The sequence below is a fragment of the Lytechinus variegatus genome, chromosome 14 (genome assembly GCF_018143015.1).
Source record: "Lytechinus variegatus isolate NC3 chromosome 14, Lvar_3.0, whole genome shotgun sequence".
Lineage (NCBI taxonomy): Eukaryota > Metazoa > Echinodermata > Echinoidea > Temnopleuroida > Toxopneustidae > Lytechinus > Lytechinus variegatus.
The window spans coordinates 4,623,350-4,639,481 of NC_054753.1; the positions used below are offsets into that span (position 1 = coordinate 4,623,350).

General features: G+C 36.3%; 1 protein-coding gene across 1 annotated transcript; it reads right to left on the minus strand.

Moving 5' to 3' along the window:
• Positions 1 to 2,957: 2,957 nt before the first annotated feature.
• On the minus strand, positions 2,958 to 6,472 carry LOC121427197. The gene has a single exon (XM_041623472.1). The coding sequence runs from the start codon at positions 6,320 to 6,322 to the stop codon at positions 2,972 to 2,974; it is 3,351 nt and encodes a 1,116-aa protein (XP_041479406.1). The 5' UTR covers positions 6,323 to 6,472; the 3' UTR covers positions 2,958 to 2,971.
• Positions 6,473 to 16,132: the final 9,660 nt, after the last annotated feature.

Below are 16,132 nucleotides of genomic sequence, written 5' to 3' on the forward strand. Positions count from 1 at the left end.
ATAATATGATTGCTATGATTTAGAAAGAAATCATGATTTGAAAGTATTATTCTTTTAAAAGCAAAACATACCAAATGAATACTCATATGCAATAAAGGTGTAAATATATATATATATGCAGAGCTTGATTCCAAATGGAGCTAAATCCACTTTTGACCAAAATTGATTTTTTGATACAAAATCGTAGACGTGAGAATCAAATGCAACATATTGCATTTGAAAAGGAAATATTAGGTTGGTAAAATTGAATGCAAATTTGAGTTTTGCTCAAATATCCTACATGTATATTTCAAATGAAGTTATGCATTCAATTTTGTAGGTACATGTTGTGGATACAAGTTCACAACATCAGTGCAAATTTTGCGGAAAATTACAGAATTTCACAATTTTTATGAATATTCTTTGATTTAGCTCCTTTTGGAATTAGATATCGAAAAGTCACTGTCATTAGAAAAGATGACATGATATCATGTTTTATTCTTTTTGTATTTTTCGATGGATTAACATCAGAAAAGATTAAAAATGTACTACTAGCCATATATGTGTTTCGTGTTCAATTGACATTTTACTAGGTTTTTTTTCCAAAGAGCTAAATACATTAAAAATAAGATTTCAAACATTCTTTGAAATTGATAATATATGCTAGATTTTTGAAATCATGGTTTAATTAATAGATGGTAGTACTATCATTTATATAAAAATAAAACAGCAGTGGCTAAGTGTTGAATTAAAAAAAACATGGATTTACAGAAAAATACCAAAATTGGATTTAGCTACTTTTTTTGAACGAAACTGTTCATATATATATATATATATATATATATATGTATAAATATATATATATATATATACATCTAAGTTTATATGAAATGATGCTCAACGGACGTTTCAGTAAAAAAAGAAGTTCGCATAGAATAATTTCTCCCTCAGGAAGCTGTATTATTTTCTTATATTACCTTAATAGTTACTGATTTTAATATTTCTTTCTCCCTGTTTCATTCGACAATTAGACCCTAATTATTTCCGCTTGAGGGTGCGTTCATATCCGCCATAGTCACAAATGCGGCAATAGAAACTCCAATTCCAGTATGCCAATATTGGCTACAAACACTTATAATTTCAGGCGAAATTATTTCCGTCAAATAATGGTAAAAATAACCAAATTACATTTTAATGGTTATACTGCGTCAAAATGAGTATCATTGTGAAAGCATCAGCTGCTTACTTTAAAAAAATGTATTTAAGGAAATCAGATTGTTCAAATCTCTTGTAATATATTATTTATTATGTATATCGTAGTTCACCCTTGCTAAATGTCAATCATCCCTGTATTTTATTTGAAACAAGAGATATACCATCATTCGTGGTAATAAAGATAATAATAATCCGCTTTCATATACCACTTTATACATCGAAACAACGCGTCTAATCGTTTTACAGATATATTATTACCCCGGTCATCGGATTCAATCAGTCATTCCCGCACACAATGTGTGCACATCCTCCACTCCCTGGGGAGTATTCCAGTCAATCGCCGATGAGGCGATATATACTGTTTAATTTAATATCGTAAATTTCATAATAAAATCTTAAATAGAAATGAGCTATTGATTAAAAATTACTGGATATTTTCCAAATTATTCACCCACTGCTTTGGAAAATATCAGGCATTAAAAAAGAAAAATTGTTTTACTGGTTTTAAATAATTTCGATGTTTTGGTCATTCAATCTCAATTGATCTATGTTGAACTAATAAGATTACGAGAATATATATAAACATGTGTATATATATATATATATATATATATATATATACATGTATATATATAATGCGAGAATGTATACATGTACAGCATTGGCAATTCTTGTATTTAAATACGTGAAAGAAATCAATGAAGAGAACAATGGTAGGCGTAGCTTAAGTCAAGGTTCCTCAGAGCTACCTCCCCTTTTGGAAAAATTGGTGATGCCGAAAAAGTATATACATATATTAAATTAGATGCAAGGGATAAATACATTTATATATAAAAAGTACGGCCATCGTGTATATGGTATATACATGATATATCTTATATATTAAGATTACAAATCCTAAACCAAGTATAGGTTTTTCATGTCATGACCATTACGATGATGATAATAATTCCAGTCGATTGGCGAAAGTAATGAACAGAATCAGTGTTTCCACTTTGAAGGAAATTACCCGAATTCCGGGAAATCCAGACGTTTTCCAGGTAATTTCCGGGAAATGAAAAAATTCCAGGAAATCCGAAAATTACAATATACAATGAAACAACAATTAAATATAGCAACTATTAATATTCATGTTATATTTACATGATTTTAACCTCCATACGTAGCTCAAAATTTTTCGCTCGCGCTCCGCGCTCGCATTTCGTAATATTTTTCCTATTTTTAAAGAGGGCGGGGACCAAAAGAATGCTCAATTCCCTGATTTTTGCCACCTGGAACAAATTTACAGTCGTTGTATTATTGCCCGATTTTCGTAAAAATCAAACTTGAAAATTCCAGGAAATATTTATGAATTTCAGGAAATTTGGAATCCAATTTCGGGAACTTTATTTTGGAGCTGTAGAAACACTGAACAGAATCAACATTGTGATACACCGATATATGTTTATTATACATACATCTTAAATGACAGCTGTGCTGTACAGATGAAGATGATAACCCACCCCCTCCCTTAAAAAAAAGAGAGACAAAGATTGGGGAGGGTTGGCGACACTGCTTCGTGCCTTCACACATAATTATACCTATGCATTTACAGTTATTTTACTCTCATTTACTTCATTTTCTATAGTAAAATCAATGGATGTTTGGTTGGCATGGATCCTAAAATTGATTGTACTTATTGTGTCATGTATGAATACTTAGCATCCGTCCTAACTTTCGCCTATTGCAATGTCTTTCGCTACAAAATCATTTACATAAAAAATAGATTAAGTGATTTTCAAACATTTAGTGTCGTAAATGTTTCTTTAGGTTCATTTGAATTTCGCCTTTCAACCTGTTGTGAAATAGCATAGGCACTCCTCGTCGGCCCACAGCGCTTTCTCGCTAGATCTATTTCATTGCACTTCTTACCGAATCGCTTCACATATAAATTCTTAATTCTCTTTGTACAAAAGAATGATAAAAAGATGAAAAGTCCTTCGAGGCTCATAAATATGATAAAGAGGTGCCAAAAGAAGTCTTGGTCGGTGAACGAAGCTAGGATTCCAAACATCCAGGAAAAGCCAGTTGTGGTGGAAAGTTTGGCGTAAATGGCTATTTCGGTTGGCTTTTTAGTGGGTTCCTGAACTACGCTTTCCTTTTTCAACGAATGTCGATTCCTTGACCTCGCTTTGTGCAAATTATACACGATTGGGGAAAACATAATAGCATTAATTGTTAAAAGTATGGCTAATGGCAAGACAAAAAGATATAAGAAGGAGGAAGGATCGGCAATCCAACAGGAAAAATAAGTTCCGTAATAAACAGGCAGTGGTCCACTTGCGCCGAAATGGCATGCACTTCCGACTGTCGTGAACGCAGAAGGTACACACCAGGCGTAGAGTGCGTAGGGCATGTGTTGGCGAAGGCGTGATTTATCCCTACTCTTGTGAAGAACATCAAGCGACCGATTGGCACACCCACACATCTTCGGTCCGAATGTCTGGAAAGCATGGAAAACAATGGCGTTGGTCCAGAATATACGCGTCAAGAAGAAGTAGTGCATTATCACCGCAGTTACTTGGCATTCCAACGATCCTGGGATCAGGTTAAGACTTATGATGAATGTAATATTCCCGCCTATGGAGGAAACGATGAGCGCCATGATGTTTAGCCCAGGTAGTGTTCGCAGCTCCGAAAATATGACATAGGTCAACAGGGTAATCGAAAGGCACAACGAAGATATTGCTAGTCCGGTATAGGCCAAGATAGTTTGAGCACGAGAAAAATCGAAAAATACAACCACGGTTTCTGAAATGACGTTGGTGTACTCGGTGCAGATCAGCACTCCTTGTGGCGTGTGATAGAAATCTGGGGGATGATATACAATTCCACTTCCAGATACCATGCTACCATTTGGCAATATTTCATACTCTGTCTCATTTAATAGGATTCGCTCACATTTTGGATTAATCGTTGACTGCGTATCACATACTAAAGCGCCGAATGTCTGTTCGTCAATAGAGATAGTACTGTCATATCCAAAAATGTAGTTCTCGTAACAATCGTAAAGACGCGACGTGCTATTCACGAAGACAATCGGGCAGTAGGTCTCGTGACCATGGATGGTAAACTCCGAAGATTTTACAATAGTGAGGTTCCCATGTTTACAATGGTTAATCAGATAGTTTAGATCAGTCAGATTTCCATGGAGAATTTCAATGAACGCGAAGCTTCCATCTGGAGGGGTCTTTACGCATACATCATTTACATAAACAATAATTTCATTCGCATTATTTAGCTCTGATAGTTTACCGAGAATCTCTGCCAATAACCTCGCGTTATTTTTGGTCACATCCTCTGGGTTCGCGACGACCATTGTAACAATTACTTCGTAGGCGACATCATCAGGCTGCTGATCGGTAACGGAACCGTTGGGATATACGGGGCTTATGTAAATATCCCATGAACTGTTATTGGATATCACTTGGTCAAACGGTAACTTCCCTTTATCGATTGAAGGCACCTGCACATCTACCGCCCTGTCTTTGTTTTTCTTATGATTATTATCCAGTTGTAAGGAAAGTTTCACAGTAATCACTAGCTCCTCATTGAGACCAATCGATTCGTTGATCGCAGCAGTGATCGCTTCTACAATGATCACAATGTCATCATCGTTCAGCTCATCAGTCGCCGTGATTGGTACGCAATCCTGCTTGACAAGGGTATACCCGTCAGCGCAGTAGAGTTGTCGGCATTTCCCTAAGTAAGGATCAAAAACCTGTCCTTCCTCACATGTATCTATTATTCGAACAACCAGTCCATTTTCTTCATACACCACAGTACTACTCTGATCTATAGTTGCCATGTTGTAATTTGTGACAATTCTATTAGTAATCTCTCTGTCGCCGTTTGATTGTTTCGGTCCATCGCGGCCAGTGGAATTACGAAGAAAATGGTCCTGCAGCGTGTCTTTCGTCGGGCATTTGATCAAACTTTCTTCAACTCCGTTGCATTCCGCGCAAAAAGCATTGCGATATAATGTAGAACCCCACACCTTGGAGGAGGAGATATCAGTAGTAACCAAGGAAAGGTGCCCAGACACACAATTCTGTTCTAACCACCTTGACTTTTGTGATAAATCTGTGGGGCAATGGTCAATCATTCTCAAGCATGGTCGAAATTCTTGTCCGAATGGCACACGGAATCTCGTTATACAGTACTTCCTTAGGTAGCTTGACAATATCTCTGGCTTATCATAAACAGAAATTGGTAATTCACCGTGGCAGTACGCATCCTGGATCCAGAAATGAAAAATGCTCACGAAGTTGCATTTTGCACAGAAAATATTTCGATATGTTATGCCGTCAGTCCCTTGAACGAAAAGCTTCGCAACATCATCTCGATGATCGATGTTTGTACAATGAGTTTCGATGTTCTTGTCTTCCCAGTCTGCATGACACTTCGTTTTCACCAGGACAGATCCAAACTCGACTTCATCCAAGTGGGTACATTCTGGCATGTGTTTTGTTAAGTACGTATCATCAGATTGGTCATCATCTTGATCTATGAGGTCCTTTAAACTATAATCCATGGACAAGTGAGGGGAAGCACCAACTACCCCTACAGTTCCACTGGGTACATCCGTATCTTTCGTACTATCTGTCAGTTTTCCATTTAGTTTGTTATCGTCACATAGGCAGTGGACATCGTAGTCACTGCAGCAATCACCAAATAGAGGACAACGAGAATCGCAGAAGCATAGGTAACCGGTGCGGATCGGTGATCTCTTCTTGGTGCTCACCAAGTAAGTGTATATAGAATCAAAGTCGGAAGGTCCTGATCCACATCTTCCAAAACACGAATCTATGAATCCACACTTATGTCTCTTAGAAACCTGACCAGGATTCTCTTTCTGAAAACCTACGTCAGAATCGATGTCATCGTTCCCTGGAAATGGGGTAGTTAGTTGCAAAGCCGAGTGAGTCCCATGGTCCTCTAATTGCTCTTGTTTTGTCTTCGTTTCATATTCGGTGATAGGGGTCGTATTAAAAACCCCAAAAGGTGCTGTTGAAGTGTCTTCACCGTGACAAGTGCTTTGTACCCATAGTATGATGAAGAGAGTAAAGGTTCGTTTGAGTAAAGCCATCTTGGTAGGATGTTCAATTCATGTACCTGTAACGAATCACTGCATTCTTAAAAAGAGCGGCTGTATCTAAATTGAAGCTGTCTCCACAGACCATATGAGATATAATGATCAAATTATTTTAGGGCATCCCATAATATCTAACCAAAACAGTTATTTGATTATGATAAGTACGAAGGCCTGTGAATCAACACACCTGTTTGTTATCTTATCTCTTCATTTGCTCTACCTCTTGTAAATTTTTGAAGGATTTTCGTTCTTGAAGCTGATTTAATGATATGAAAACATCAACGACAAAATCCTTTAGGATAACCAAGAATGTTTTCCAATAACATGGTCAACCTCCAAATATCTGACCTCTGGAACAGATGTCATATAATAACAAATATAGGGGGATCCACACTGAATAAATTGTAATGATTAAGCCAATGAAATATAAGGTAAGTAAACAACTTCCAAAATCATAAAAAGACACGCGGCACGCACATGATCATAATGATATTAACTTGCTCTACAGAGTGCTTCTCCCATTAATATACTGCTAACAATTACAACAATAATGATAGTAATTATAATGATTTTCATAAATATGAAAAAAAGTAACAAGAGTCTTAAAATCATTTATCGCAATGTAATCGTTTAGTAATTATAGTACCTGAATATGACAACGAACCTCGAAGAAGAATTGGAATTACTCAATTCCAATTCTCTTATTACCCCCAAAGTTTCCAAAACCTGGGGAAAATATCATTTGTTTACTCATCCTCCTAAGTTATGGAATAGCCTTCCCCAAAACATCAAACAGTGCTTGACATCTGAAACTTTCAAACTTTACCTTAAAACATTTCTCTTCAATTCTTCTTAATTTCTTTTATAATTTCCTAAAAAGCGCCTTGAGCACTCTACAGAGTTGATTTGGCGCGATATAAGTAAAATTATCATTATTAATATAATTATTAAATAAATTAAACATAAGTTTTTTTTTCATACAGCTTTCCCAACATCAAGTTTAAACATGTAAATATAACAATTGAACTAATTAAAATAATGATATTCGCACGATAGTGTATATTGTGCTCGGTATCAGTTCAAGGAATAAAGAACTTTCGCTATTTTGGCTTGATATAACAGTACCTGGTATGAAAACGCTATTCCTTGGCAACATGCCACTAACGTTATGACATACAGTTTGGTAGATAATATATGAAATGACTACCACGCACTTTATTGTTCATCAATGCACATCTTTGCGATATTGCGACGTAATCGACATATCAAAGTTCTCTTTGCAGCATGCTCTCAATTTTGAATGAGACGACCACTCATCTTTCCATACAATATTCATAAATAAGCCCTTATAACAACATGTCTGTGAAATAGTAGTCAACCGGGAAAATTTCAGAATTGTAACAAAACCATAAAAGCAGATATGAAAGTACAATAGCACATAATCATATAATGTATAGGGGTTAGCTTCAAACATGGAGCATGAGATCATTCCAAGGGTATCTACAGTTTCAGACGTCTCATTGAAACAACATCACACATTTCCTATATAATATATAGGAAATGTGTGATGTTGTTTCAATGAGAATTCTGAAACTGAAGATACCCTTGGAATGATCTCATGCTCCATGTTTGAAGCTAACCCCTATACATTATATGATTATATATATTATATATATATATATATATATATATATATATATATATATATATATATATATATATATATATATATATATATATATGAGGGAGTGTGTGTGTGTGTGTGTAATTAGGTAACTGAACTACCCAAAGCTGTCCTTCCAAAAAAACGCAATGATGATTCTTTTAATTGATTTTATTTTTCAAATGAGGTTATTTCCATGAGATTTGTCAAAGGTGTTGCATTTATCATATCCTCATACATTTTCACCTATACATAATGTTTCCGTGTACGTATGCTGTATATATATATATATGTTATCTGCTCTTGGCGAAGACAATTCCATGATGGCAAATGCAGACATGAGGTATACAAAACGCGTGGGGCAAACGATGATGACAAACAAAACACGTTATTGACAGAAGTATTCACAATACTATCTTGCTTAATGCGGTTTTAATAGATATAATTGGTTAATCATTAATCAGACCTCGTGCTGCTTAATCTAGGCGCGTGCCTCTGCGCCCGTGAAAACATAATGATCTTTTGTTTTCCAAATTTTCACCAATCAGGCAGGGCCCTTAAAAAGCGGGGTTGCATGAATTTAAGCAAAATCACCTTAATTCTTTCTGCAGTGAAAATTTTATTTAGTCATTTATTTGTTTTTTGCTTGTCAAATTTGAACCAGCACTTCCAGTTAAAAAAAATCCTTCCCATGAAGCTGACATTAGGGTAACGTATTTAAACTATATATCGTACAATATTTAACTATATTCCTTTTAAAGCATTCCAGATAGTATTGTAATATAATAGTTACCCTGGTCAACGATCACTTATAATCTCGATCCTAGGCTCCTATCCGGCTCCTACCCCTCCCCCCCCCCCCCCGCACACACACCTTTTCGTATCGTGTTCATTAATATTAAATGAGCATCATATAGTTAATTTGTGAATGTTCACCCCCCCCCCCATTGGGAAACTCGAAAGACTCGAGAAATAAAACAATAAATGCCAATAAATCAGTCTCCCTTTTTTCCGCAGAATAGAGAAACACAGTGTCGTAAGTGCACGCACTTTTCCTCCGCTCTGCGTGCGATCCAGCACCCCCACCCTCGCACACACAGAGACAAAAGTTAAAGGAAACTCGAAAGATTAAAAAAAATGAAGCATAAAACGACATTAAAGCATTTTTCCCCCGCTTAAAAGGTAAACTTCAAACCTTCGTGCACGCAGTCTTTCCTCGCTTTGCGTGCTTTCTGTGCTTATAGCAGAATTAATCCTGACTGTTAAGTCTTCGTCTAACCAAAAAGCCCGACTTTTAATGGGAGTTGGAGAAGGAACTGAAGATTCAATTTCAGTTTCAATTTATTTACTCAACAATCATCAGATACAATACATACCAAACTTGATTAAAAGATGACTGCTACATGTATATTCCCCCTTTACTGCACTTAAGGGGGATTTTTTTTAGAATCCCTCTGTACGTCTGCATTGTGTCCCCACCCCCACAGAAATGTTTAAGTGCGGCAAGCGTGCGACTAGCTTGCGGAAGCTTTCAGCATGCTAGTAACTAGCATGCGGCTAGCTTAATAAGCGTGTAATATGCGTGCAGAGTAATAGTTAAGCGATTTTTTAACGAGCAGGGACTGTTCGTGTGTGTATTTGAGTTTTGTCAGACGTGTATCAATCAGATATGATTATTTACGTCTGGGACCTACCTTTAACGTCACCATCCGAAAGACGTGACCAGGGCTCGAACTTCGGACCTCTGCATCAATTTGTAACTTCCCCACAGCTTGGATTACAGGCGCACGCCACAACGCCCAGTTTCTAGCATGCACTCGCTTATTAAGCGAGCGCCCTGCTAGTCGCATGCTAGTTACTAGCAAGCGGCACGCTTAAATTTCTGTAGGGGCACCTACGACTTTTTTCTCTTCAACATTTTTTGCGTACTCTCAGCATGAAACTGCAAGAACTTAACCAGTGATTAGTATCCTCAGGGAGATATGCACTAACAAATTACATTTTCCTATCTATCTACAGTGCAAAACGCCAACAATTGTAGTTTCTCAAGCATATCAACACAATAAAAGCATGGATACGAATACGTATAACAGAATAATAGTGTATCATGACAAATCCCAACGAAAAAAATGTCCGTCGCCATGTGCTGTCATATATATGTTGAATCAATTCATCGCGGTCGCTCGCTTTTCGATTTAGATTTTGTTTGTTTGATTTTCATGAACTTATCGGTCAGAAGGAAAAAAAGGAAAGTTGCCAGCAATCAGCATGTAGCTGTATTTCCAGCGAGGCCGTGATTAAAAGAAAATACAGGAATGCACAAGTTATTGTTAAAAAGCACAATATTTAGATATAACCAAACAAAATATTTGACAAAAACATAAAATGATTTCGAAATCATCAACATACAGGCAAATATTGAAACATTAGCAAACAAAAGTAACATAAAAGGGAATAAATCAGGTCAACATAAAATGGCACAGTTTTCCGACACAAAGTTTATAATACATGCTCACAGAGGAACTTCCTGAAACTTAGTACTACATGTACCATAAGGCTAACGTCGATATTTTATCTTGATATAAAACATAATTACGAAAAATATCATATTTCGTGATATTAAATGTTTCTAGACAGGCGGATATGAAATGGGGAATTCCGAGGCATACACCATATTCTCCTGAGTGTTTTCCAAAATATTATATTACAGATGTACTGCAAGATGCACACCTGTCAGATACCAGCCTTATTTCAAGGGAAACTAAACAAAAATCATGCCAATTAATTACCCACTTCCACTTCCTAAAAGCCCTTTGGTGATTTCCAATCAATCCCAGATATGTTTCCTACGATTAAAATGATAACCGAACGTTGTCAGTGAATAATGATGAATTATAGTGCTATTTTCTTATCTCTATTTTAATACATCACAATATGAGATAGAAACACCTGGCTGAAGATGTGCAAAACAAAATGACGAAAAGATGTTTTTTATTACAATCATGAAAATGGCATATCCATCATTTTGTGTGCGTCATTTATGTAATAAAGAGGAAGAACCGTCTTCTTCCCTTTTTCTCGGGGGGGGGGGGGGCGGGGCGGGGTGAACGAATGAAACTTTATTCGGGACAACATTGATACCAAATCGAATTCCCTGCGCATTCGTCCATATAACGTTAAGAGATCAATTAGTACAATACTATGAAAACCGCACTTTTTTCCAGACCGAAATGCTAGTTTTTGAAGTTTTTATTTCTTTAAAAACTAAACATTCAGATTGGGGATTTTGTGGAATATAACCGTTTGTATAATACTTTCATCTTTCAGTTAAAGGCCTCTTAAGATTTTTTTCTCAATGGCTTTACAATTGCATTGAATTGTTGTGTTATAAAATATCCAAATGCGACCGATAAATGCGAGAGAGAAAATTTTCAATAGTTGGGAGACATGATGATCGAAATCGTCTTTCATAAGGTGTGATTATTGGATAAAGCGGCGAGTGAGCATGGCGAGCGAGCATATCCTCATCATCATCATCGTCCTCATCATTTTCATCATCATCATCATCATCACCATCATCATCATCATTACCATCATCCTCATCATCATCTTCACAATTATCCTCATCATCTTCGCCATTACCATCGTCATCATTATCATCACCACCACAACCACCACCATCGTCATCATCCTCATCATCATCATCATGTTGCCCCCAAACATCTTACAAGTGGTATATAATTATCATCATTATCATCATCATCATCATCATCACCATCTATACAGGGGTATAATAACTGCTTCCATAATACTGCCATCTTTCTCTTGAAGGAGTATCACAATGTTGCTGTATTTTCCATGGCTATAATGTAATGAATTCCTTCCGACATTAACTACTGGATTACAGTAAGTATCCAAATGCGAGCGAGTGAAGCTTGCGAACAAATAGTTCATAGTTGGAAGACAGAATGATTACCAAATCGTCTCTTAAGGAAGTATTATGGGAGAAAATGCAGCGATGAGCGTATAGTTAGAGAGCCTTATAAAAAAATCAGTCGTTTAAAATAATATGCATGAAATACAGAGGGTGATAAGGGTATATCATCAATAACGTAAACTTTAGAAGGATACGAAGAAGAATATATAAAAGAGAGCACTATGATTACATTTAAAATTAGAAAGAATGATTGTACATGACATTCCCCTGTCCGAAATATGGGGGGTGTACCCCCTCTCCACCCCCCCCCCCCCCGTTTCACCCCCCCCCCCCCTCTGTCTTTATATCACATTGGTTGTTTTCATTGTTTTAGGTATTATTGTACAAGATATTCAATCACAGCCTTGCTGTTTAATCTTTATAATGAACCATTGCTTTGTCCGTCTACTAATTATGTTTTTTGACCTTGAATATCAAGTCAAACAAACAAACGAACAAACTAATATAACAATAATAAAAAAAAAGTTTTTTCGTTACAAGTTTTCAAAACAAGTATTCAACTCAAAACTGTACAGTTTAAAAAAAGACTAATATTTTCATGTTTGCATCGATTTATCTTATATTTAACATCCTAACCATGTTAATTCTGACTGTAATATGCGAGGAAACAGTTTCATCATAGCTCCATGGTTTCATCAGTCGAATACCTCAATCACGTGGGGGCGTTTGTTTGTTCGTGAGGGGGGGTGTTTAGGTGAGTAAAAGGGGGAAGGCCAATATGAATGGGGACCGATGGAAGTGGGTGATCATCTGCGTATGCATGGATAATCTGAAACACTTGATATTTCCTTTGCAATTGCTAACTATTTTATTCATTACATTATTCGAATGGCAATCTAATTGAATTTCAGTGCATTTGAGTGAATTCCAGCGCTCCAATTATTAATCTAGGGTGATTCTTAAGAGGCTATCTTTATTTAAATACCGCAATGGCAATGTTTATTTAGGTGACTTCTCTTCCGTCGCCTTGTACGTATATTATTCGATATCCTTTTTTTATTATTGCATTTTACTCGCCACTTTAAAAAGAATAAATTTTAGGCTGTCTCTGCACACTGCTTAACGCGAGAGGTTACAAAGATCTCATCGCCTACTTAACCTTCCACATTTGCATTAACTTTGCAACGCAAACCAATCTATAAAAGAATTATCATGTAAAAAAAAACAACGATGGTAGGAAATATGAACAATTGTGAATTTATTTTGGAATTACATGTTTAGATGTATTAAAAACATATCAATGAAATAATTATGAAATACAAGATGAATGCCGAACAATCGAGTGAAGACCAATAATATCGTTGTTTGTTCCATCTTGTGTAAAAAAATAAATAAATAATAAACAATAGAAACAGTAAATAGGTGACGGCTTTCAATCGTTCCCTGCTTCATCCTTACAGGCACACGTCTATTCTTATCAACCGATAATCACGTTTTTTTTCTTGTCAAACTTGTACACCAATACATGCTCAAGCTGACGTCGCCATGATTAAAGAGTGTTTGCACAAGTGGAACGACGAGGAATAAGTGACCCATATTCGCGATAAACTAACTCATGACTTCTCTCAAAGTAAAAATGAAGAAAAGCGTAGTCAAAAAGGAAATATCCTATTTCCATATTCGACAAATCATTTACACCCTGTTTGAAAAATAAGACAATTAAATCACCAGAGAAATGGTAGAACGAACACGATCATTAGTTTCATATGCTAAGGGGCAATTCAAGGCGTGGGTAGAGAAAGGGTCACAATTAATCAACCGAGGGTGTTTTTTGTACCCTATAGGTAAAAATAAAATACAGCAAGGTGTAAATAACAAGATGGCATGTTACACCAACTTTCTGTTTGCATAGTTAGGTGAAGATACAAAAAATGTGAAAACAGTGATAATAGGGATGATGGTGGGGATGATGATGATGATGATGATGATGATGGTGATGATGATGATGATGATGATGATGATGATGATGGTGATGATGATGGTTGTGGCGGTGATGATAATGATGGTGATGATGAGGAGGAGGTGAAGGAGGAGGATGAAGATGATAAGGATGATGGTGATGACGATAATGATGATGATGGTGATGGTGGTGATGATGATGATGATGATGATGATGATGGTGATGATGATGATGATGATGGTGATGATGATGGTGATGATGATGATGTTGATGGTGATGATGGTGATGATGGTGATGATGATGATGATGATGGTGATGATGATGATGATGGTGATGATGATGATGGTGATGATGGTGATGATGATGATGATGGTGATGATGATGATGATGTTGATGGTGATGATGGTGATGATGGTGATGATGGTGATGATGATGATAATGATGATGTTGATGGTGGTTGTTGTGGTGGTGATGATAATGATGGTGATGATGATGAGGAGAAGGATAAAGATGACGAGGATGATGGTGGTGATGATGATGATGGTGATTATGATAATAATGACGATGATGCAGATATGACACAGAAAAGAATTATGTTGACGATGATATCAAGAATAATACATCTACTAAAGCAGGATTTGAATCCAAACATTGAGTTCAAATGCTAATTAGCAGCATCGACGACGGCGATTAACATTTTTAATCCATGTACAGAGTGCACCCTTAAATGACAATCAACATAATAAATTTTAATAGCTTAAAGAGCTTGTCAGTAAAGACTTATTCATCTACTTACCTATTTGTGTTATGTTGTTATCAACTTTGCTTTATCTAGTAGTCCCTTCAGTATACAATCGGATTCACAATAATGTCCTTGACAATTAAAATGCAATCTTTTAGAATACATAAAAAACATTACATAACTGTTCACAATGAGATGTTATTAGATCAAATAGAAGTATACTTATACCAACAAAAAATAACCAAAATGTATAGGCGTATATTGAAAGCCAGCACTATACCCTGGGAATTGAAAAAAAATGTTTTTCAGCTGATTTTTTTTTATGCCTACCGAACTGATTGGTAATATAATGTAAAAAAAAAACAATAAACAGAGCTGCAGTTCTCAACATATTTGAAGACACTTCTGTTTTTCAATATTTCGTTGTATTTCGTTGTTTTTCATTATGTTTGAAGTTTTGCAAAGTGTTTATCGGTAAGTCATCATAATTGCTCTCTTGAGATTACCAAGATTACCAAGAATAGAGTCAATTTATTAATTTCATTTCAAATTGAACAAGACCTATGCTTCTGCCGAGACAATGTTTTTAATGTGAATCCATGTCAGTATTTCTTATTTGTTTATTTTATTTTGATTCGTAAAAAGTTATCTGATCGTGTACTTATATGACTCAAAACAGTGTGATAATGAGGACGCGCGATAGCTCAGTCGGTAGTGCGGGGTGTCGGATTTCTGGTGACTAGGCTTCGATCTCAACTTGATGCGCTGTGCCCTTTGATAAGGTGTTTAAAATCCTCATTACCAGGTCCCTCGGAGAGTTCTCTAATAATACCGTTTTTATACTGAAGGCGAAGTGGAGTTACTCTGGAATAACTCCGGATTGAGTTTATACGTTTGTACTGCGGACCGACTTTAAACCCCCTTTCATATTGGCAAGCACCGCAGCGGTGTATCCGCAGTCGTTAATTGCCATGGTTTCCAAGCAAGTTCGCGCCATACGTGTAGGCAAGATCACAGCGATAAGCGCAATCCGGATCGAACTAATCTCAGAATTTTCATATTGCCCTCCAAAGTGGTGTAACTCCTCCTGGACTCCGGACTAACTCCACTTCGGCTCTCACTATGAAAGTCCTTGCTTACAAGTATTCATGAGTTCTTACATGTAGCAATGAGGTATAACAATTACCATCATATACCACACTACCATGATTCATTTTTTTTACTCTTGCCTAGTGTTAGTACAGATGACATTATAAAGCACAGAATACATATAGCATGCTCACCAATTAGACACATATAAAAAAAAAAATAAAATCGTCGAGCCGCCACAAACGTACCACACGCTACGCCGCGCCGTGGTACATTCGTGCGAGAAGTATGGAAAAAAAATTATACCTAATTTATAAACCCTTCTTTTTAAGGAAAATGTATTTTTATTTTCTCTTCGCCGAATACCGTCCTCATTCACAGCATTCATGAATTTTTTTTTTCAAACCTGGGGT

Bases quoted from the DNA above. Each gene is read 5' to 3' on its own strand.
- LOC121427197 (XM_041623472.1), bottom strand. From the start codon at position 6,322: ATGGCTTTACTCAAACGAACCTTTACTCTCTTCATCATACTATGGGTA.